At 41.3% G+C, this 25,837-nt stretch overlaps 1 protein-coding gene across 1 annotated transcript in view; it reads right to left on the reverse strand.

Moving 5' to 3' along the window:
• LOC126092213 (exosome complex component MTR3-like) overlaps positions 1–25,837 on the reverse strand; it is a 37,810-nt gene that overhangs the window by 3,810 nt on the left and 8,163 nt on the right. The window contains exon 3 of the mRNA XM_049907709.1: positions 16,370–16,516. Within this exon, the coding sequence (XP_049763666.1) occupies positions 16,370–16,516 (147 nt within the window). The remainder of the gene's footprint in view (positions 1–16,369; positions 16,517–25,837) is intronic.

The raw sequence follows: 25,837 nt of genomic DNA on the forward strand, positions 1-25,837 counted from the left end.
AGGAATACAAGTATCTTTCTCAGACTTTTTTAATAAGAGATCAATTATTCCGATGAACCCATCGGCTCCTAGACTTTGTGGTGTAATAAAGCTCCATAAGGAAGGTTTGCCTATCTGACCCTCTATTAACTGCAGGAATGGCCCAGGTGTTCAACTTAAGAAACCTCAAGCATCCAGTAAACTTCAGTATCTCAAATGGAGAGGAATTGATTAGCAAACTTTTAGCCTTGACAGTCCCAAAGGGTACTTCCCTGGTTTCATTTGATGTAAAAAATATGTATGCAAGCATCCCAACCGATCAGCTCCATGAAATAATTAGTGAAAATTTAAAGAAAAATAGTGGCAGACCATTAGAAGAGGTATTGCAGCTTCTCAAATTGGTATTAGGTTATAACTATTTTAAACTTGGGGATAGTACATCCATCCAGAAACAGGGCTTGGCAATGGGATATCCACTGTCTTATTGCCTTGCCAACATTTTTATGACTTTTTTGAGCATAATATGATGGTCGACTTAAGCAGGTACTCTGAAAGGATAATTTTTTGGGCTAGATATGTGGACGACATAATTTTGCTGTATAACAGTTCTTTCCAGGATTGTAATGCTGTCCTAGGTGAACTATACAAAATACAGAAGAGGATCCAATTTACTATGGAACAGAGCATTAATGGCACCCTTCTCTTATTAGATCTATTGGTCAAAATCAATGGGAATTCGGTTAATTTTGATTTTTTCAGAAAGCCCAGCACTTCTGACATCGCGATACACAGATCGTCTAATCATCCTTTGCAATTCAAAAAGGCCACATTCAGGGCTTTACTACACAGGATGCATACGGTCCCATTATCTCAAGAAGCCAGGGATCGTGAATTTGAAGTAATACAGTTTATTGCCTTTTCGAATGGATACGACGCGGATTTTGTTGGTAAGATTAACAGGGGTGTATTACGGAAGATAAACATGAAACATAACACTGCTCACACCCGGAACATTCACTTCCCTACAACCAGCAAACAGCAGATTAGCTATTGGGCGTAAACTTCACAGGATACCTTTCTATGGTAACATTTCCATCAGAATTGGCAAATGCTTAAGTTCTAAGGGAATAAATTCGGCTTTTTATATTCCTAAAAACAATGGACAGAAGTTAAGGCACAAGGAGGCTGCAACACGGAATAGTTTCAAGTCGTTTGGGATATGTAGTATCTATCTCCTGAGATGACTGTGATGCGGAGTACATAGGCCACACAGGAAGAAGTTTTGAGACCTGCTTTAAGGAGTACATCAGCGACCCAGGCTCAAAATCGGCCGTAGGTGCGTATTTGTGGGAAACTGGTCACCATATCACCAATGCTGGTGTTACACTTGGAAAGTAAGAGCAACACCCTTAATGTTTTGGAAGAGGTTGAAATCTTCAGAGTTCTGAAGAAATCCTCTTGCTCCTCACTTAATGCCTGGACTGATCTGAGGCACAAAGAAAATTTTGATTACTTAGACAGGTAACCTTACCCCTATAGCTTACTTGTAGTAGGTTCTGTCCAATATATTTTTGTGTGTACTCCAGGCCTTACGCATTCAGAACCACCACATTTATTATTCTTATGGGTTTACATAACTGCCCATTTTTTTATATTGGCCACCTAGTATGGTGTTACACTTTCTTTCAAAAAATAGACATAAGGAATTGTTTATCAAATGTTCAACAGCCCCCCACTCTTCACACCTTGTACACGTCATCCGGCCTCTGGCAATTCTTGCACCACTGCGTGAGCGCTTTCCGGGTTTCGGCCAGTCAGTCAGCCCGTGCCCGCTGCCGCGCTGCTCCTCTCAACTTGCACAGTATGTTCTGAGATGTTTACATGGCCCTAATTCCGCTGTTAGTTCATGCTAATGTTCCGCTCTTTGCTGCTTGTGTTTAGGGGAGTTTCATAAGCATTGTATTTTATTTTTATTTTCTAGGTCATTGTCGCTCCCATCATTTAAAAAAGTTTTTAAATTTTAACTACCGCTTTCACCAGATGACAGTATACTGGACATGAATGGTGGGGAGTGGCTACAGGGCAATGTCCAACGTTACTATGTTATAAATAGCGTATGTGAGTACTTTCTTGTTTCATTAAAAAAAAAAAACTGGCTATTTAAAAGTTTAATTTACACCTCAGAATTGGGGGATCGAATAGTTTATATGAGCTCTTATTATTTTTTGTACAGATTTCCTGAGGATGCACCGATAAGTGGTGTGAAACCGGTCGCAGATTTAATAAAAATCATTCATACTGCCAGTGCGGAATTTTCTTTGAAAAAAATGTCTAAGTTTGGCTGTGGTTGCCCACCCTACAAAACAACAAGCTGCAGTAGGTCTGCCCTGATGACAACGAAGGATAGAGGGATGTAAACGGTACAAGGGGAAAAGGTGAACTGAGGAGGAAAATGCGGACTGCAACAGCTTGCAGCAGGGTGCCACAGAGATGGTCTGACTATGAATGTCATCCCAGGTGAGCAGCATGACTCTCCCATCAGGAGGGGAAGGGGGAATGTCAAAGTGGACCAGAAAGAAATGTGAGAGATCAAAGCGGTCACGAGGATGCAATTATGTTTCCTTGAGGCCGAGAACAACTGGATGCTGCAATTCCAAGAGCAGCCATAATTTCTCTTTGTTGGATCTATGGCTGTGAATGTTCCACTGGAGGAGAGTCTGACGAGGAAAGGGGAGGAGGGAAAAAAAAAGAAGGGGGTGTCACTTTGGCAGATGCTGAGTGTCAGCCTTCGAAGACTCACTGCTACAGGACGCAGATGCTGGAGGGTCCAGCTCCATCAGATCTAAAGAGACATCCGCACTCTCCCTCTGTCGATATGCAGAGTCCAGGGCAGACAAACGGTTGGGAGTGCACACCAGCAACACAGAGGCCGGCCAGGTGAGGGTATCACGTGGTGACATGATTGAAGAGGATTCTGAGTTGGCAAAGGAGAAGACCAGTTGCCTTTGTTTGATTTCTTGCAGCCTTTGTGGGTAGCAGATGGCAATTCAGATGTTTGTTGGCTGAAGGGACATAAAAAGCAGTAGAGTACTCCTTCTGTCCTTTCCAGCTGGTCGGTTGTGTAGCAAGTAACTTCACCCCATGAGATGAAAGTTGCTGGCTTGTTGCAGAGCTGGAGGAGAAGGAGACAGGAATACTAAGAGGCCACTGGGCGATTTTACAACTGTGATGCTGAATTTGAGGTTGCATGTCAGTGTGGCCATGTCCTTCATGGAGCGTGATGTAGCAAACACAGTACTATAAGTGCCGGATGGTAAAATGCAGGTTTCCCGACTAGCCCATAAGTTGCAAGTGACAGGGTAAGGTAGTTCTTCCTTGACTTGGATTTCCTGGATGACCCGCTCATCGAGATACACGGGACAATCTTGGGAGGAGGGTGCACGGTCGCCAATTCAATTGATACAGCAGAGAGGAGGAGGATGGGGACAATCACCCTCATGAGCATCCCTACCACACATTACACATTTGGCCTGGTCTCTACAGGACATTCGAGAGTCATCGTAACAATGACACTGGCAGCAGTGCATCGGGTTCAGAATGTGATAATTTTACAGTCTGCTTTGATCTCTATTGGAAGCACTACTCTATCAAACATGAGAAAAAGAGTGCATGAGGGCACTAAGGATGCATCTATCTTTTTTATCACTCTATGCACTGCAATGACGCCCTGATCAGAGAGGTATGTTTGGATACCTGCCTTGGCCAGACCATCAAGCAGCCTAGTGTAAATAACACCACGCAAAGAATTCAGTGTTCGATGGGCATCGACACAAATATGTTAGCAATGGTGGAGTGAAGCTGCAAGCAGTTGCTGTGCTTGAGAATCAGAAGTGGCCTCCAAAAGTAAAGTGCCATTGCGTAAACGAGAGCAGACTTTCACAGGACAGCAAATGCATCAACACCTATCTGAATAATAAACGGATTTACTGCAGCAAAGGACTGACCATCTTCAGCATGTGAAACCACAAGGAACTGTGGTAGAGCTGGGAGGGTCTTTGAATTGTTAGCCACATTCCGGGTAGATTTAGGAAATGTAGACTGTGAAGAAGATGATTAGCTCTTTGCAAAAAAATCCCACATGATTGCCAGTGTCTCCGATAGTGCGCTCTTTCCAACTGGGGGGCTTCTTCAGAATGGGGGGTATATATGACTCAGGTCACACCTCCCGAACACCTGGCAGAGGGACCAACTGACAATTTGAGTAAGTAACAGCTCAGGCAATTATCTCTCCCTGGGCCTGGCCTGTACCAGGGGGGTAGGTGCGAACCCTACCTCTCGATCTGGGGCTAGGAATTAGGCGTTACCCAGTCACCTGTTATGCATCAGACACACGAGCCAGACTTCAGGAGCACATAGGGAGGAAGTAAAAAAAGAGAAACCTCAAATACCAAAGCGGAGGAAAGATAGGAGAAGGGGAACGAAGAAAGAAAAAAGGAACGAAAAGCTGTGGAGAGATTGTTCTGATATCAGGCTACTGAAAATGCAGAACAAATTCCAAAAAAATCCCATGCATGTTCCCCAAGGGAGGGGAAAAGGAATAGCAAGAGTATAGGGAAAAGATTCTGCAAAGGCTGGAGCCCTGTGGTAGCCAAGCAAAAATTCGCCAAAGAGTGGCACTTCCCCTGGGAGGAATCTTCAGGTGACAGTTCATTTCCATGTAATAAACTTTGATGTGACAATGAAAATAGCACCAAAACTAGCAAAAATACTACAAAATTTGGCAAAATAAATGCTGAATTTGGTGAAACAAACATCGTCAAATTCTGAAGGAAAGAAAGCGACACTGAAGATTGCAAAAAGATAACACCATGCTGGATAAAAAATCTCTGAATATTTGGAAATAATGTCAAAAAATTGTGCAAAAAAGCTTTTTCTTTGGCAAAAACAAAACTGGCTTTGGCAGAAAATGATGCCAAATTTAGAAAAAATATTAACTAATTTGAAAAAATAGCAACGAATCTGGCAAAAGGTAACACCAAACTTGACCATAAAATAAAACTATCTTTTCCTGTCCCTACCAGTGTGTGTAAATGCAGGCAGTGGAGTTCCTTGAGGAGAGTTCGCCAGCCGTCATCTACAGAGACAATAGTATTGTAATTTAGAATGGGGGGTCTCAATAGTACCAGAGTAGGCAGTTCGCTTTCTACAGGTGCCAGAATGTGGTTCAAAAGAACTGCATGTACACCTATAACTGTCCACTGTAAATTCCTGTGAGGCATATGCCAGAGGGTACTTCCTGTTGTATCACATATTACATTCTCTTGGCCTCTATTTGTGTATGTAGCACATGAAGAATGACTACTTAAATGTCTCTATGCATGCTGTAATAGTTTCCACGGTCCCTACACAAGCTGTGAAGTTGCTGTTCTCGCAGCTCATCTGAATATTGGTATGTGCCCTAGTTTATCACTGTGGGCAGTAAGAGACATTTGGCAGAGTTGCTGGTGAGCAGTCATAATAGATGATTATACAGGTTGGTTGCAAAAATTTGACTTTGAAGTAATTTGCCTTTGGATGATACGAAAGCTGGTTGCACAGAATTGTTCAAGGTTTAGTTACACTGCTAAACATATGGTTCATTTAACAGCAGTAGCATGTAGTATTCAGTGTAGTTTGGTCATAGTGGAGAAAAATAACAGTAACAATAAAAAGTTATTATCAACCATAAACCTTGTGTCACACAATTAAATCAATTTCACGGTTTGTACCGCATCTTGGTTCAGTACAAAAGATAAGGGAGAGATCTACCACACAATGAGCAATGATAGTATAACAGCACAAACATTACCGAGTGATTAAATAATGGGCCGGGTATACACCCAGATTCTTTATGTACTACTGGTTCTTGAAAGTATGTAAGTAGTCTCTTGCAGAACATCAGCATCTCTCTTCGAGAATCTGTCAGTTCAGATTATTCAGCATTTCCATCATACTCTCCTGAAAGTCAAACAAATCTGTGAGCATTTGTATTGCCCTTCTGTGTATACATTCAATATCCCTCTCGCAGTCCTATTTGGTGCAGGTCACACACACTTTTAACAACATTCTACACACATCAAAAAAAGTTTTGCATCAGCTCGGTTCCGAGAGTTCCGGAACCCGTACAGATAATTGGAAGAGAGATCAATATAAACATCATTTCTGCCATTTTTATTGTTCATGAAAACCACACACTGCATGTTGTACCACCATGCAGCGAGAACTTCAGAGGTGGTGGTCCAGATTTCTGTACACACCAGTACCTCTAATACCCAGTAGCACATCCTCTAGCACTGATGCATGCCTTTATTCGTCGTGGCATATTATCCACAAGTTTATCAAGGCACTGTTGGCTCAGACTGTCCCATTCCTCAATGGCGATTTGGCCCAGATCCCTCAGAGTGGTTGGTGGGTCATGTCATCCATAAACAGCCCTTTTTAGTCTATCCCAAGTATGTTCGATAGGGTTCATGTCTGGAGAACATGCTGGCCACTCTAGTCGAGCAATGTTGTTATCCTGAAGGAAGTCATCCACAATATGTGCACGATGGGGTTGCGAACTATCGTCCATGAAGACGAATGTCTCGCCAATATGCTGCCGATATGGTTGCACTATAAGTCGGATGATGGTATTCACGTATCATACAGCTGTTACGGCACCTTCCATGACCACCAGTGGTGTATGTCGGCCCCACATAATGTCACACCAAAACATCAGGGAACCTCCACCTTGCTGCACTTGCTGGACAGTCTGCCTAAGGCATTCAGCCTCGATGATTGTCTGGTAGAAGGCATATATGACACTCATCGGTGAAGAGAATGTGATGCCAATCCTGAGGGATCCATTCGGCGTGTTGTTGGGCCCATCTGTATCGGGCTACATGGTGTCATGGCTGCAAAAAATGGACCTCGCCATGGACATCGGGAGTGAAGCTGCACATCATGCAGGCTATTGCACACAGTTTGAGTCATAATATGACGTCCTGTGGCTGCATGAAAAGCATTATTCAACATGGTGGCATTGCTATCAGGGTTCTTCCGAGCCATAATCCATATGTAGTGGTCATTCACTGGAGTAGTAGCCCTTGGGTGGCCTGAGCGAGGCATCATCAACAGTTCCTCTCTCTCTCTCTCTCTCTCTCTCTCTCTCACTCTCTGTATCTCATCCATGACTGAACAACATCGCTTTGGTTCACTCCAAGACGCCTGGACACTTCCCTTGTCAAGAGCCCTTCCGGGCACAAAGTAACAATTCAGACGCGACTGAACCACGGTATTGACTGTCTAGGCATGTTGAACTACAGACAACATGAGCAGTGTACCTCCTTCCTGTTGGAATGACTGGAACTGACCCATCAGTCTAATAGGTGCTGCTCATGCATGGTTGTTTACATCTTTGGACAGTCAAAGAGACTGTGTCTGTGATACAATATCAAAAGTAAATGTCTATCTTCAGGAGTTCTGGGAACCAAGGTGATGCAAAACTTTTTTTTTAATATATGTAAGATGGGGACACACAAGTGTCTTGTAGGTAAATCCTTTGAAGACTGACTGCATTTTCCCACTTTCCTACCAACAAACTGAAGTCTGCCACTTGTTTTACCTATAATTCAGCCTATGTTGTCACTCCATTTGAAATCTACATAAATTGTTACAACTAAGTATTTGTATGAGTTCACTAGTTCGAAATGTGAGACACTGATATTGTTGTTTTAGCTTACAATGCTTTTGCATTTTGTGAGGTTCACAAGTTATAGTTTCGTGCACTCATTCCCACCTCTATCTCTCACTCACTCACTCACCCAGTCATTCTACCTCACATATCTTAAAGCAATGGATAAAGTGTTACAGAGGCTACACCAGGGATTAAAACAGAAGTAAAATGACGGAGGAGCTAAAACAACGAACAAGTGTACATGAATGGCTGACCACTTGACATGGGTGAGCAAGTCACCCTGTTAACACATTACGAATGTGTCCTTAAATTTTTTTGGAAACAAGTTTGACAAATCACAAAACCATAAAAGTCTCGGCACATTCATTTCAACGTCGCTTAAAATAGAGGGCAGGTCTGCTGGCACATCTGCCTCTGCCTCTGCTCTCTGTTCCGAAAATAAAACAAGAGCTAGTAAAATTTGATCTGTATACTACAGACACCACACAATGGAGGACTGTTGCACCAGAGCAAGAAGCCATAGGTCATCGAACTGTGGCCTATGTCAAGCTGAGTGAGGACGACCTCATCCTGCCTTCATAGCTGAACGGAGGTATGCCATGACCGCGTAGTGGACTTTACTAGATGGAGCTTTTAATCTGTCACTTCAGACACTCATCTTCCCATCGATGCATGACTCTGTACCTCAGCCGCGAGGAGATAGCATGCAGAAAGGTGGCACACTGACATAACTGAGGATCACGACTTACCTCCTTGGCTGCTACTTCTGCCATTTCGTTCCCCGCAATACTCATGTGCCCTGGTACCCAGCAGAAAGACACCTCCTTCCCCAACCATTGTAGTTGGAGGAGGGTCTCCTGGATGTTCCAGATTACTTTATCTGCTGGGTAGAAATGTTGTAAGAGTGAAGGGCACTCAGAGAATCAGAACAGACAAGAAATTTAGCACCTGAAGCATATCTCATCTTCTTCTGTGCCTGCAAGATTGTATATAACTCCACGTCAAAGACAGTGAAGTCTCGAGGCAGTCTGACCTTGAGGACAAGATCAGGGAAAATGAACATAGCAACCAAGGGAGTTCCCGTTTTGACCCATCCATAAAGACAACTGCAGAATATGGCTGCTCAGTTAAAATGTCAGAAAATATTGTATTTAAAACAAAATCAGGAGTGAAAACTTTCCCGTACTGCACAAAATCTAAAATTACTCTGCCCCTCTGCATTAACCAGGATGGCAGACAGTTAAAACTCTGGATTTGGGGTTGTACTTGCTCCACACAAAGTGACTCCAGCACATACCGAACACAGATCCCAAATGGCCTTGTTGCTTGTGAACAATCGGAGAAAAGGCCTCCCAGATGTGGTCGAACAACGATATGATATGATAGTGAATTTGGAGCTATGTGGTACTTACATGCCCGACACATCATGAGGAGCTGCTGCCGGGTGGTGAGTGACAGTTCTGCAGCCTCAGCACAGAGACTGGGTGTGGGGCTGGTCCTGCCAGCACCTGTGGCCAGCCTAACCCCCTCAAGGTAGATAGCATCAATAATCTGCGCATCCATCATCTAGCCGTGAATGCACAAAAGCCCTACAAAAATGGAGCGACTTGCCCCGTCTTCTCCCCAACACCTGTGGTTAAGGCAATTTATGACATTCACTGCTGTTGGGTTCTGGCTTTCTGGTCTCTTGGGTGCGGTACCCACAACAGTTTCAAATCAAAAGTGAGGCCCAGAAACCTCACTGAGTCTCTAAAATGTAGAATGGTGTCCCTCATATGCCAGGCGGGTAAATTAAAAATACAACAAAAATGATTAAAATGCACACACACACTTATCTTCACAAAACTGAAAACCTGTCTTTGCAGCTTGCTCCTCCAACATCTACATTGTAATTTGCAACTGATGTGTCCTTGATGCGATTCTGGAGGAGGAACAGAAAATAGCAAAATGGTTCACAAATAAGGAGCACTGTATATGACTCCTTACCACACACATGATACTGTTTATGGCTATCGCAAAGAAGGTAACACTTAAAACACTGGCGGGAAGAACACCATTCTCCTGCTCAAAACAATCCGAGGGCAAGTCACCAACTCAGGACCTAAAAAAGCACTTAGACAGGAGAAACCATATGAAGATGATGAGGTGGTCACCAAAGTCCCATTGACGGACTTTCACGAGAATACTGTGTCTCCAAGTAGTGTTGTACATCTTACTGATATCAAAGAATATACCTAGAGCATGATGTTTACGCAGGAAAACCTTCTAGGGACAATGGACTGAAATCTCCAGAATCCACACTGAGAGCAGCTGAAGAGATGCCTGTTCTCTAACAACCAGATGATGATGGTTAACCATACACTCCAGGGTCATTCCTACACAGCTCGTTAATGCCAAGCTCTGGTAACTACTGGGATGTATGCAGCCCTTTCTGGTTTCAGGAGAGGTTTCAGAATTGCCTCTCTCCACGAGTTAGGAACTGCCCTGTCTGCCATATCAAATTAAAACATATGAGGAAGATTTCCTTTAATGCTGTTGGCAAATGTCGAAGCATACAGTACTTGATTAGGTCATGGCCTGGTGCAGTATCACGAGTCTCAGACCGCCAATTCCAGCTCCCACATGGAGAAAGGCAGTTGTAAGACTCAGAATTATCAGCTCTGAAGTCCAATTTGCCCCTCTCTGCAGTTGCTAGGTAGTGGCAAAATGCTGGATCCTGGCTGGCATTGTCAGTAGTCGCTACAAAATGTCTGCTACCATCTGAGCAATGTCTCTGGATGCTGTCTGGAGATACCTCTGTTTCAGTATTGCTGCTATTGGTAAACAACTGTGTTTACTGGAAATCCTCCTGATGGCTTCCCATACTTTTGTAGAAGTGGAATAGTTGATGGAGTCCAAGAACACTTGCCATGACCTCCTCTTGCTCTCATTACTGACGTATCGAGCCTCGACTCTTGCAACTCGAAAGGCTGTGAGGTTGTCCTCTGTTGGCTAGTACTTAAACCGTCAAGAGCTACATGGCAGTTTGGGATTGTTGGGTAAACTCACTTCAAAATGACTTCAGCAGCAAATGTGCATTGACAAATGCAGGTACTAGTGATGTCACAAGCAACCTCCATTTGTGTAGCAGCATCAGCTTTCTACACTGGCTGTTTTTTTATGGTTTTAGGGCGCAAAACTGCTACGGTCATTAGCGCCTGGTCTGTGACTTAGGAAAAGGTAAAAAAACGAAACTGAAAACCAGCAGCAATGGGAGCAAAACTCGAAAATTGGGGAAACTAAAAACAGAAGGAAAGCTTAAAAAACCACTATAGAAGGGGGGTTGTTTGTCCCCAAAAAGAGCTTCAAATGACTGACGTCTTCTCACTGGCACTAATAAACTCGAGAACGCGATCGGCTGAGCGCATGTCATCTGCTAAAATGGAAGATATATCAGGCGACAGCTGTAGACGGGCTTGTAACAGAGTAAAATAGGGGCACTCAAGTAAAAGGTGTCTCACCGTCCACAGTTGAGAGCAGTGGGGACAGAGTGGGGGAGGATCGCCGCTTAAGAGATGTCGATGTATAAAAAGACAGTGCCCTATTTGGAGTCTAGTTAAAATTACCTCCTCTCGACGAGGAGTTCGGGAGGATGAGGTCCAAGCACAGGGAAGAGCTTTCACGTCCCGCAATTTATTATTGGGAAGTGTCGACAAATGTGCCATAAAAGAGCAACACAAAGACATAAAACACTCTGCAGTACACTGGCTGTGTAAGAACTGAAGTAAAGGAGGTAGCAAATGTTAGGGGCAGCATGGCTTTATACGTCTTTTTGGCCTGGTTATATGGGATGCATTTCTCAGTCGTAAGCTTTTGTATCTTTAGTTCTCAAAGATACACACTGCAGTCCTGACTCCAGGCAGGGTGAGCCCCAGACCAATTCACACACTTCAAAGGAGATGAACAAGTGACACTTTTGTGGATGCCCTTACCATAAACATTTGCCAGAAGGGATTTCTCCCTTACACCCCAGAGTAGTATGCCCAAGGTGCTGGCAATTGAAACACACAGTGGGTTGGGGACATAAGGGCACATGCTTAGACAATGGAAATTTCCCTTAACTTGCTCAGGAAGTTTCGTGCAAATGGATGTCAGGATAAAGGAGTCGAATTTGACAAGATCCTCATCCACTATTTTCATTACGTCTTGCACGTCGACTATAACTTCTGAAGCCCACTCACCTTGCAATTCCTCCTTGGGAATATCAACCAGATTCCTGCAAGTTACAACGCCTTTGCTGTAGCTCAAGGTGTTGTGCAGTTCAGTTTCTATTGCATACCTCCTGAGGCATCTAGCTTTATGGAGGTTAGCTGCTTGCTGGGAATTTGATGTTTCCACTAACAGTGTTCCCTCTAAACCCTTTTGGATACGGAAGAGCAAAACCTTCTCGAAACTACCCTTTTTTCTTTTCACTCTTTCAAAGGATCAATCAGTCACAGCCAGGGGAATTAAAGTCCACCTAGACAGAGCCCTGTATGCCTGGGTAAGGTGTGGTAAGTTCGTACCATCCTCATAACCCAGACCATCAAGCCACAATTGCCGTTCCCTGTGACACTCAATGTTCCACCGCTGCACCACATGGTGGTCACTAAAGCACGTCCAGAGCTTACAGTGACAGGAGACGGTGGCATTTACCACACCCCAGGTCAGGAATCCCTGGGTCACCAAGCCGTACGCTGCGCTCGTAAGTTGCCAATCTTTGCTCGACTTTCAAACGTTGTAAATATCTGACTAAACATATGTGCAGTTTTTTCCAGATTGTAGTTAATTATAGATTGCTGTGATCTGCAACAAAGTCTAGGTTAGTATTAATGTTCATTGCTAGGTCATTCATGGACAATATGAACCGTAAGAGTCCAAACTGGTTCCCTTGGGCACACCTGGCGTTACTTCTGCTGTGCCATCCCCCACCAAGAAATCTTTTACCCAGGCACAAATTGTGTTTGACACCTCATATGATGGTATGAGTGAAATGGGCTTTGAATGTCATGAGTACTGCATCTACCCAATTTGCTCTAACTAGGACTTTCATATGTCGTGATGAAAGCATGAGATGGGTTTTATGCAACTGATGTTTACAGAATGCATTAGGCTTGTCGTGAAGGACCTGATTATGTTTGAGATCAGATTATATTCTAGGATTCTACAGTAGATGAATATCAATCACATTGTGGATCACATCTGCTACCCTTTTTGTAAAACCTGTGTTCTCATACAATCACTGGGCACAGTTTCATTGTCCAGGAGATCAATGACATACTATGGTTAAAACAGGGACTAACTGATTCTGAATCTTGTTTTTCCATGGCTTTAAATGTTTTCTGTTTTTAGCTCTTACTTCCAACACCAGATGTGGAGCTTCCATCTCAACAAATGAACAACTTGGAAATTTGTGGTAAGGTCTTATGGGACCAAACTACTTAGGTCAATGGTCCCTAAGCCTACACACTACTTAAGCTAACTTACACACTATGGACAACATCCCTGAAGGAGGACTCGAACCTCTGACGGGGGGAGCCACACGAACCATGACAAGGTGCCTCAGAACACGCAGCTAGCAACTTGGCAGCCCTCGCATGCAGTCAAACAATGAGACTCCCTGTCTAGCTCTATCACCAGGGTGTGAAAGAAGTTACTCTCACATCCTGTTTCTGCAACTTAATCCCCTATCAAACTTTCAAATAAAGTGTTTAGTGCAATAGCACAAAATTCCATGCCCCTGCAATCTATTCTAACTCCTTGCATCTTTCAATCTATAACACGTAAGTTGAAATCTTGGCTTATTACTGTACCACAATTAGGAAATTTAAAAGCAGATTCCTAAAAGTTGTAGTTGGTGTGGTCCGCAATTATAGCTACTGAGGCAGGTAGTTTATAAATTCTTCAATTTTCAAAAAAATATTTGTTTACCTCCATAATTTATTGCCCACTCAACTACTCTTTCCAAACCACCACACATTATCAGAGAAACAGTATTAACATGTAAATTACTACAAGCCACAGCAGATTTGACAGCCATCTTATCGGAAAACTTTATCATCACGGAACCTAAGGAAAATTCAAAATCTCAATATCAAAGCATAGTACAGGTACTTTTATCCTGCAACTATGGGCCTAATGCTTTTTTACCTTCAATAGGTTTTTGTAATATTTTTCTACAAGAATTTTTCAATTAGTTCTTTTTCATAGCTATTAGAGGCATGCTGCTTCCATTTAGCATATCTGACTGGACAGGCTGTTGAGATAATACTTCTAATTCACTGTAGACACTACTCAACATCCTGAATTCATAGTGATGTTTTACTTATCCTTTTATGGTAACAGACAGAAATACTTTAAACCAGAACATGTAAACATAGCATATAATTGGCTTCTGACTTTTTTAAACTTTCATTTGCAGGACACCCACCATATGGTGCAGTAGTGCTACACACCGAATTGGGCAATGTTTTCTACAGTTTAGCTGAGATGGGAGTGCTGGTCTATGGAACATTACATTGTAGCTGTAGGGTAGTTTATAAAGACAGAGTCTAGCACAGTTGCATGGCAACTTTCAATGCCGGTTCGTTCAAAGTCGTGCCTCTAGTCACAATACTCTGTTGCTATGGTTACTGACATGGCATTAAGATGGTCAGTAAACCTGCAGGACATCCTCGTTTGGTATGTACACCACAAAATGTTAATCGTGTTTGGGACACAATCTTGCGTAGTCCTCAACAGTCAGCTTGGTGACAAGCTACCGCACTTGGGTTGGCAGATGCCAGTGTTTGCTGTATTCTGCAAAAAGAACTTCACAGGCATGTGTAACATCCAAAATGTCCATAAGATTACTGAAAGGGACAAGATGACAGATGAGGCTCATTTCCACTTGTCTGGTTACATCAACAAACACAGCTGACGGTTATGGGCTGCAGACACCCAGTGCAAAAAAACTCCTGGAGCTCCCTAGACGTAGTGCAAAAGCGACAGTATGGTGTGCCATTTTCCCCGAGTGCAAGCTTGTGTGTAAGTGTCTTAATTGTGCCTGTCTGCAACTTACTGTGTTATCTTTACAGTAACTAGCAATCAATCTTTCCTCGCATTGCTGTTATTCCTATCTGGTTTTTTTTTTTTTTTTTTTGGCCAATGAGGGGGCCATACTGTAACAGTAAATTCTGAGCAGTACACAGCCATGTTGTATGTTATATCCTAGCCAGTAATGCCAACCGAGCCCGCTGCCAAAAGGGTGGCAGCATCAAAGTCCGGACGCCGTCCGCATAAGCAGCGCCAGCGATACAGGAAATCGCCGCAAGTCTGCGCGCGCCACCGCTGGCTTCTGGCTTCTTAAGCGCTGGAGTCGCGAGCACTAGGACAGTTCTGTATTCGCCGCTCAGTTGTATACTCGCCACCGATTTGTGTACTTGCTAGTCAGTTGTGTGTTCATCGCAGCAGAGTTGTTGTTTGTCGTCAGCCGACGCTGACCTAGCCGCTCCGACTCGAACTAGACAGATTTCTGTAGACACGGAGTTCACTACTGTGTTTCTGTATCTTCGTTAATAAAGATAAGTACTGACTTTTATTTAATCAGAGTGTTTGGGTTTTCATCTTTCTGTTCACTGTTCCAGCGGACCGGTCGGCCCTCTATTAAAAGTGTGGCGGTGATTTCGTAAGCCGTTTCTACAGCGAAGTGTTGGTCGCTATGAACGCCGCCACAAAATTGTAAACATCTCTGCATCATGAAGTTGATCCCCATAGCGACCTATGGTTCCAGCAAGATGGACCGACAGCCCATATTGCACATGGGATTCCTGAAAAAGAGTCATTTCTCACTTTTAGGACATCAACCCAGCCTACTCATTCATCCAACCTGATTGTACACGATTATTTTTTGTGGGATTATCCTAAACAGAAAGTTTATTAGTAATGTCCAATCATTGTCAACAAGCTGAAAGACTGAATTTGTGAGATTCCAAACATGTTGAGGCGATTTATGTTACCTCTTCCAGAGAGACCACATGAATGTGTTATTCAGCATGGTGGACACTTACCAAATGTTATTTTCAAGAAATAACAACACACACTAATTCTCCATAAAAAAGAGAATTATTTTTATTAAAAAGTAAATATTTACATTTTCACTTGATTTGTTGATTTAGTTTCAAAACCATCAGGTGTTTCTGGTGCACCCTATGTATACACATGTTAGAACGGTGCCACCTAAAATTGCCTAGAAAAGAGGCAGATTAAAAGGATGACTAATGAATTTATTCATGATACATGCTTCAGAAAACCCAGAAAATAAACAAGAATTGTTGTTGTTGTGCTCTTCAGTCCTGAGACTGGTTGGATGCAGCTCTCCTTGCTACTCTATCCTGTGCAAGCTTCTTCATCTCCCAGTACCTACTGCAGCCTACATCCTTCTGAATCTGCTTAGTGTATTCATCTCTTGGTCTCCCTCTACGATTTATAGAATATAGTATCAAATATATGCACAGATGAGGAAAGATAGGGGGGGGGGGGAGGGGGAGGTGGGAGGGAATGACAATAGGGACATGAAAAAAAAAATCATTATTAACACAAACAGATAGCATCTGCAAATATTCAGAAAGATGACGTGAGATCACATGAACATCTTATCTACATCTATAAGTAACATACCAGAGTTGCTGCACACACCAAGTCATACATGGGGACACTCGCATCAGCTAATGCGAGAGCGGCCGAGTTGATAGCAGCTGCTAGTGCACATCCATCATTTTCAAGAACGAGAACGTAGACATCCACTTGGAAATTTGGAAACTCATGCTATGAAAGAAATAAGACACTCATGTTACTTAAATATAAGTAATTAGTTTTAGTGTCAAACCACATTCAGTTTCTATCTCATCAGATTTAAACTATAAATGTACCACTATTACTGCTGCTGCTGCTGCTACTACTACTGCAAACCGTGTAAGTACATGGTAACTTAGAATGACATAAATTAAAAGTTTCTTATGGCTCCAATTTATCTTCACCGAGTCTTTTTCAAGGCTTTACATGTTATCCATGACTTTTTTGTCAAGCCATACAAATACAAATATTATACTGTTGCCAGTTCTTTATCCCATCACCAACATTTCCAAACAGAAATTTCTTTTCCACTTTTGAAGAAGAAGAAATTACTTCAGAGATAATGTCCTAGAGAGCTGAAGAATTTTGTTTTAGGAGACTTAAGTCTTTTCCCGCGACACTTGTTTCACAGAAACTGTAAGGTTCATAATGTAATCTAGGTCTATCATTTGTTTCTTTTAGAAGCTAATGGGCTACTATCATATAAATATTGCACTGTAACTTAACACACACAAAGTGGTACAAATTAATGTGGTGGACACATCTAAACTAATGAAAATTGCACAGGTGTAGGAACATAAACTGTAAACACATGATATTTAAAGATATATTGTGTTCTAGTTTTCTGCCATCTCTTTGCATCCATACACTGCATACCATGTAGATCTGTGCGACGATACAAGATTCCATTTCAAACATTATGGAAGACAGCCATCAGAGTGCCCTCCACCACAGTCCCTTATCATTTATGAAGGCTACAACAACACATGATTTTCCAACGTCAGCTGCTGAAAGGAACACAGTTTGTACACAAAGAAAAGAATGGGGGCACTCTAGTTCTGAATCGAGTCTTCTCATGCTCGCATCCAGCTGCTGCTGACCTCAGCGATATAATACAGAACCTTGCATATGAAGCCACTGTTAGGTAACTTTTATGATTTGTAGTAAAGTAATACATCTCTCTCTGAGGGACAAAGTAGTTGCTGGCCCATCATGGGCAACACCAGACACTCCTTCCACTCCTCAGAGGAGAGCAAAGGATAGTACATTAAGGACTAGAGCAAGAAAAATAAATAATAATTTCACTGAATGTTGCAAGCAAGAGAGCAGAAATAACCATTGCACCTCCACATGAACAGTGACATACATAGGGGGCAAGCTTCAGATCTGTGAGAATTCAGATTTTGTAAATAAAATCCTGTGAAGTCATAGGAAACTGGTGGCAAAAAGAGGTAATTTTAAGTTCAAATTTTTCAGTTTGACAGTGAAACTGCCTTCCCCCTCATCTGAGTTACTTTAAAGATGTCATCTTGTGTGTGTGTGTGTAGAAGAGTTTATTGTCATCTGCTAGGTGGCTACAGTTGCAATAAAAGAGTCAATTTTTTAGAAACTCCCATTAAACACTGTGGTAAAGATACTTAGCTGGTACCCCAAAGATAGTTGGCTTGAGTCTTGTGACATACTGACTTTCTTGTTGTTGTTGTCTTCAGTCCAAAGACTTGTTTGATGCAGCTCTCTATGCTACTCTATCATGTGCAAGCTTCTTCATCTCTGAGTAACTACTGCAACCTACATCGCTCTGAATCTGCTTACTGTATTCATCTCTGTGTCTCCCTCTATGATTTTTACCCCCACCGCTTCCCTCCAGTGCTAAATTGGTGGTCCCTTGATGTCTCCCTTCTATTAGTCAGCTTGAACCACGAATTTCTCTTTCCCCCAGTTCTATTCAGTACCTCCTCATTAATTACGTGATCTACCCATCTAATCTTCAGCACTCTTCTGTAGCACCGAATTTCAAAAGCTACTACTCTCTTTTTGTCTAAACCGTTTATTGTCTATGTTTCACTTCCATACATGGCTACACTCCATACAAATACTTTCAGATGGACTTCTTGAAACTTAAAACAATACTCGATGTTAATAAATTTCTCTTCTTCAGAAACACTTTTGTCATTTGGGTCATAATAATAAAAAAAAGAGAAATATGTGAATGGAAAGAAACTTAATTTAAAGTATATTACATTTGCATTATTAGAAATGTTCTGCATGTACAAATTTGGGCTAATCGGACTTCCTCTCTTGCATTTCAATTGTAGATGCAGGCAGCCGACTTCAAGGACACCAGTGCATGTCAAATAAATGAATAAAATCCTCTTTACATGGTTCAACTTCACTTCAATAAAAATACTTAATACTGATTTCAAGTCTTCTCTTATTTCGAAACATATATAATACAAAACACTCTTAGTCCATCATACTCCAATCAGCACATCTTAACAGAACTTCTACATATAAGAGAGTGAGAAACAAAATCATGTACAAAGAAAAATGAATGATGACCCATTTTTTTTATTTGCCCGCAGCTTACCGTGCATTCATAATTAATGTCTTTCTTTGCTGACGCTTATGGTCGATCGCTGTTTCATTTTTTGTTTTTCATAAATTTTGACTTCGCCATATCGGAGGGGGGGGGGGGGGTTCACCATGTACCTACACACATTGCCAGTCTACATTTTATATCCTCCTTACTTCAACCATCGTCAGTTACTTTGTTTCCCAAACAGCAAAACTCATTTACTACTTTACGTGTCTCATTTCCTAATCTAATTCCCTCTGCATCACCTGATTTATTCCAACTACATTCCATTATCCTTATTCATCTTATATCCTCCTTTCAAACCACTGTCCATTCCATTCAACTGTCCTACCAAGTTCTATGCTGTCTCTGGCAGAATTACAATGTCATCGACAAATCTCAAAGTTTTTATTTTATCTCCCTGACCTTTAATTTCTACTCCAAATTTTTCTTTCATTTCCTTTGCTGCTTGCTCAATGCACAGACTGAATAACATCGGAGATAAGCTACAACCCTGTCTCACTCCCATCTTAACCATTGCTTCCCTATCATGCATCTAGACTCTTATAACTGCCATCTGGTTTCTGTACAAATTGTAAAGTCTTTCGCTCCCCCCCCCCCCCCCTTTTTTTACCTCTTTGAGAGAATTCCAGTCAACATTGCCAAAACCTTCCTTTAAGTCTACAAATGCTATAAATGTAGGTTTGCCTTTCCTTAATCTATCTTCTATGAGAAGTTGTAGGGTCAGAATTGCCTCGTGTGCTCCTACATTTCTCCGGAATCCTAACTAATCTTCCCCCAGATTAGCTTCTACCACTTTTTCCAATAATCTATAAAGGATTCTTGTTAGTATTTTGCAGCACTGACTTTTCTTATATCATCATTATTTTTATTCAATTAATTGTAGCTGCACAGTGTAATACCTAGACAAGTGGTTTCAACAAGTTGATACTTCCCTTGGGGGACTCACTTTGTTACTTGTAACAACATGTTCTGCACACAATACAGACCTACTTTCTAACATTTATTTTCTCTTTCACTTCTTCACTGTGGAAACCTCGACCAATACTCGAAGAAAAGATAGGCTGGACTTGGAGTATTAAATCTCAGCAGAATATTTTGTTGTCTATGGCATTCAAGTGTAAAAAATGCAGAATAAGAGGTCTCCACTGCTAAAGCATGGAAGCATTATTGATTGGCAGTCTGATTTCATTGAAGAAATAAAATATCATAGGGTAGCAGTGACTGAAATATTCTGCGTGGATGAAACTTTGACAGATGGTAATATGACGGCATGTAAATGTTGGCAGAAGGATGATGTCAGCATTAAGGGGTGGTAAAACACTTATTACTGGAAGCATTGGATCGAGGAACGGGTTCATCAATGAAGTCAAACTAAAATTCTGGGCTAAATCCACAAATGGGGATTATCATGGTAAAATAAATTCTGGAAACTTTTAAAGGTGGTTTGCAAATATATTTCTCCCAAATCTTCCTCCAAAGACAGCTATTGTGACGGACAATGCTCCTACCAAAATGGAAGATAAGTGACCACAACACCAACATGGAATGATACCAAAAGTGAAGTTAATGAAATGGCTGCAAAAGAGGAGTGTTGCCTGCAATGTTAGCATGAGGAAGCAGGCTCTGTTTACTTTAATTCAAAAACATAGGCTTGCTAAAAAAACATACATGATTGATGAAATGGCAAATGAGAAAGCCCACATGCTTGTCTGCCTGCCACCCTATAATTGTGATATGAGTGTTGTGGAACAGCCATAGGCAAAAGTAAAAGATTGTTTAGGAAGTGCAACATTTCAGTGGACATGTCAAAAGACAATCTGTTTAAGATTGCGAATGAATTCCTTCTGTCAGTAACTGCTGATGACTGGGAAGGGTACTGCAGGAAGCTCCAACAACTGGAATAAGATTACTGGAAGGTGAAGGTGTTGTCAAACTGTCAGTAGACAATATTAGTTTCTACTCACCATATAGGGGATATGCTGAGTGTGAAAATCTTTTCGTTGTGCCTATCTGCGACTCAACATCTCCGCTATATGGTGAGTAGCAACTTTCCTTCTCAATATTGTTACATTCCATCCTGGATTTTCCATTGCTTGATTTCAGTAGACAAGAATGACATTTTCAATCTGCAGTGGAGTGTGTGCTGATATGAAACTTATTGGCAGATTAAAACTGTATGCAGGACCGAGACTCGAACTTTCACAGGCAAGTGCTCTGCCGACTGAACTACCCAAGCACAACTCACGACCCGTCCTCACATATTTAATTCTGCCAGTACCTCATCTCCTACCTTCTAAACCAAACAGAAGCTTTTCTGGAAACCTCACAGAACTAGCACTCCAGGAAGAAAGGATCCTATCAGTTATATGACGATCAGTTTGGCTTTAGGAAATATACAGGCACTGGAAAGGAAGCTTTGATGTTGCACTCAATAATGGAAGCAAAACTTATGAAAGACCGAGACACATTCACAGGATAGCAGTTGGCCTTAGTCTCAGACATAAGGTATATGTGACTTAACACAAATATTTTATCTTGTGACGCCTATTGCATCATGTAATGTTATAAGGCCAATACTTCTGAAGAATATATTTTTACAAATGTCGAAGCCATGGTCAAGGGATAATAAACCTTTATTTGCAACTGGTTGGCTGATTTTTCAATCTATTCCAGGCCTGAATGTTTCAATTCAGTTACTGTCAAGGAGGTACAAAGATGTGGAGCCAACTTTCCAAGGCAAAAACAATAAACATAAAGTCAAGTAGAAAAAAATGGGAGAGGAGGCAAAATCTGAGGCTATGTTACCAACACGGCAACCACTTTGGAAGCCCACTATATTCAATGCAACACACGATTTGCAAATGGAAAGAGGGTCATGTGACATATCAAACAGATACAGAATTGCATCAGAAATCAGTGGTGCTTTTCATTTAAGCACAACTTTATTCATTCTCGAGAAATGAGTGATGTTACTTCCTTGCATGTGACAGGAAACCTGATGGCATTACATAAGTCAAAGTGAGATTATGCTGATATCAGAAGAGAAGAACACCAGTGTTGTCACAGAAGATTTCAAGAAATGCCACCTAGACAGGCCAACCATTACCCACAGCGTGGTGGTGAAACAATTCACAAAATTCTGTGAAACTGGCCATGTGTTAAACAAACTAAAACCTGGATGATCAACAATGGCTACAGATGAAAGAAGACGAACTACTATGAAAGAAGACGAACTACTACTATGGTATCATTCAGCAAAAGACAAGAGTGCAGCACTCAACACATTTTGCATGAAACCAGGGTCAGCCATACATCAGTAAACCCTGCACATCTCAGGGAGTGGACTATTGATGCTTGTGCTTGCATTCTAGTACAAATGTTGGTTTAAGTCTATGAAGAATAAGTCCAGTGGATAACAACCAACTTACAATGTGATGGATAACATGTTGAACATATCCTATAACTGCTGTGTGTTATCTCCTACACTTGCTATGTTCTGTGGAAAATGCAACAAAACTCAAGAGTGAATATAAAGCTTTGCTCAAATGAAAGTCACAATTATTTTTCTCGCGTGATTTTCTGTCTAGCTGATGGCAGCTCCCAAATTGACCACAATGTTGGCAACATAACTTCACAGACTTTGCCCCCATCTCCATTCTCATTCTACTTGACTGACAATATGTTTAGTCATCTTTTTTGGTTTTAGAATGGTGGCTCCATGCGCATGGACCATCCTGCAGAGCAATGAATCAGTGAATATATAGCTGTTACTGTATGAATAATTAAAGTATTAAAAAGAATTTAGTAATTGTCTGGAAAAAATTTTACTGAGTAATTATGATAAGGAACCAATTAAAAATTGTCTGAGCAATCCACATCAAACACTGACCAACAGACACTAAGAAGTGTGAAGTAGCACATTCAAAAGTATTGTACATTTTGGTCTTAGGCCGGTGTTACATTATCATATTTCTTTGACAAAGAAATATGATCAAACATTTGTCAAACTTCTTTGACAAAGACTTTAGACATGGCACTAGGAAATGATATTATACAGGGTGATTCAAAAAGAATACCACAACTTTAGAAATTTAAAACTCTGCAACGACAAAAGGCAGAGCTAAGCACTATCTGTCGGCGAATTAAGGGAGCTATAAAGTTTCATTTAGTTGTACATTTGTTCGCTTGAGGCGCTGTTGACTAGGCGTCAGCGTCAGTTGATGCTAAGATGGCGACCGCTCAACAGAAAGCTTTTTGTGTTATTGAGTACGGCAGAAGTGAATCGACGTGAATCTGCGGGAAACAACTCAGTATGAACGTGACTCGCCTAAGGTGAACGTTTTCTGTGCCATTTCAGCCAATAAAGTTTTTGGTCCCTTTTTCTTCGAAGGTGCTACTGTAACTGGACTACAGTATCTGGAGATGTTAGAGAATTGGCTGTTCCTTCAGCTCGAACAAGAAGCACAACAATTCATATTTCAGCAGGATGGAGCGCCACCACATTGGCACTTATCTGTCCGTAACTACCTGAATGTCAACTAGCCGAGGCGATGGATCGACCGCCAGGTAGCCCGTGACAGAGCACTTCATCACTGGCCTCCAAGAAGCCCTGATCTTACCCCCTGCGATTTTTTCTTATGGGGGTATGTTAAGGATATGGTGTTTCGGCCACCTCTCCCAGCCACCATTGATGATTTGAAACGAGAAATAACAGCAGCTATCCAAACTGTTACGCCTGATATGCTACAGAGAGTGTGGAACGAGTTGGAGTATCGGGTTGATATTGCTCGAGTGTCTGGAGGGGGCCATATTGAACATCTCTGAACTTGTTTTTGAGTGAAAAAAAACTTTTTTAAATACTCTTTGTAATGATGTATAACAGAAGGTTATATTATGTTTCTTTCATTAAATACACATTTTTAAAGTTGTGGTATTCTTTTTGAACCACCCTGTACTGTCGTCATATTTTTCATCAAAGCTCAAGGTGGTGCAGTCAAAAAAATTATTATGCGCTGCAGTTGCTTGCACCGTAATTGCACTGTCTGTGCATTTGGAATAGAAGTGGCAGCAAAAAAGGAAACACACTGGGTGCAGCCTTGTGTTTTATGTCAAGATGATAAAAGCATTCAGCAAAATTTGTTAAGAGAGCTGCAAGTGGAGGACCTCAAGTCATATATAAACTACTTACAAATGGATGAGAGTGCATTTCAGTATTTGCTCAGTAAAGTGGCTTCTCATACTACAAAACAGGATATTCACTTGAGAAATGCCATATATGCAGAAGACAGAGTCACCATAACACAGTGATTTCTTGATACAGGAGACAGCTACTGTAGTTTACAATAAAGCACTCTAATACCACAATGCACATTAACCAAAATGATTTCAGAAATTTGTGAAGCAATTTATAAAGTACTCGAGGAGGAATATCTGAAGGTAAATAAATGTTTAGTATGCTGTATGAGCAGTAAAAACTACTTTTATTTCTGAATAATTTAATTAACAGATTTAGTCTTCCAACAACTATAAAATTAATAACAGATGTAGCACTTTTTAACTTGTTGTATCCATAGTTCAAAAAGAGACAATGTAGAATAGAAAGCTAAGAAAAAAATTTTCTTTGATAGTGTGACCAGCTCATTCATTCTGGCTTGCTGAAAAGCTGCCTGGATGTTTCAGATGTACAGAAGGATGGCCGGGGATGTGGAGCTGAAGTTGCCTGCAGCATATCCCACCTGCCCATCAGTAAACAATTAATAGCATGCATTGTGCCCCTTGCTCACTCCCCCCTCCAAATTAAGGCAAGGTTATTAAAAAGAGTCCAAGGAACACACCAACTAAACTCTGAAGCCATGTTTACAAACACACTACACAGACGTCAAATAGTAGTAACGATGCCAGTGCTCCAAGCAGTTACATTTCACACTGTAGTGAACAGAAGACGAATGACTTTCACTATCAAATCTATGGCATCGTATTTCTCTGCTGAAAGGCAGGATTTGATAAGTTCCCTATTACACTATCAAATTTCTTTGACATAAATATCTGACATCTCAACTTTGATAAAAGAAATATAATAGTGTAATACCACCAGTAAACAAACAAAATAATGTAAGTGGTTGCTTCGTACAAGACTGTAACACGTACAAGACTGTAACACGTACAAGACTGTAACACAGTTCCGCCTTTTAATCCAACCAGATCCAGAAAGGCAGTATATAATGGCAACCAGATTTATGTATTGTTCCTTGACTTCCAGACAGAATTTGATACAGTTCTGCACTGTTGCCTAGAGAACAAAATATGAGATTACAGAACAGTGAACCAAACTTGTGACTGGACTCAGGATTGTCTCAGCAGACAGAACTCAACACATCACACTCAATGATGCAAAATCATGAGATAAAAAAGTAGCATTTTGTTTAACGAAACATGATGTAGGATCATCACTGTTTACATGATATATGAATGATCTACTGATAACTTTCTTAAGTTCCATAAGGCTGTTCATAGATGATCCTTTTATATACAGCCAAGTCAGAATGCCAGAAAATTGCTGTGAATTGAAGGAAGATCAGCATAGGACCGACATTTGGTGCAGGAACCAACAGTTTAAATAGAGGGTAAGACTAATTATTGTCCAACTACATTATTGACCACTGATCAATGTAAATGTTAAGGACAGAAAAATATTGAGGAGTATGTATCTGGAGGCAGCTGAAGAACAACAACCACATGAAACAAGTTACAAGAGAAACAGATGGCAGATTGATTCATTGGAAGAATTCTAGGGAAGGAAGCTTACAAAACTCATGTTCAATCAGTTCTTGATTACTGTTCATCAGTCTGCAGAAGATACAATAGATTCAAAGGACAGCACATTTCATTACAGACTTATTAAGTAAGCACTCGAG

This window comes from Schistocerca cancellata, chromosome 7 (genome assembly GCF_023864275.1).
Source record: "Schistocerca cancellata isolate TAMUIC-IGC-003103 chromosome 7, iqSchCanc2.1, whole genome shotgun sequence".
Lineage (NCBI taxonomy): Eukaryota > Metazoa > Arthropoda > Insecta > Orthoptera > Acrididae > Schistocerca > Schistocerca cancellata.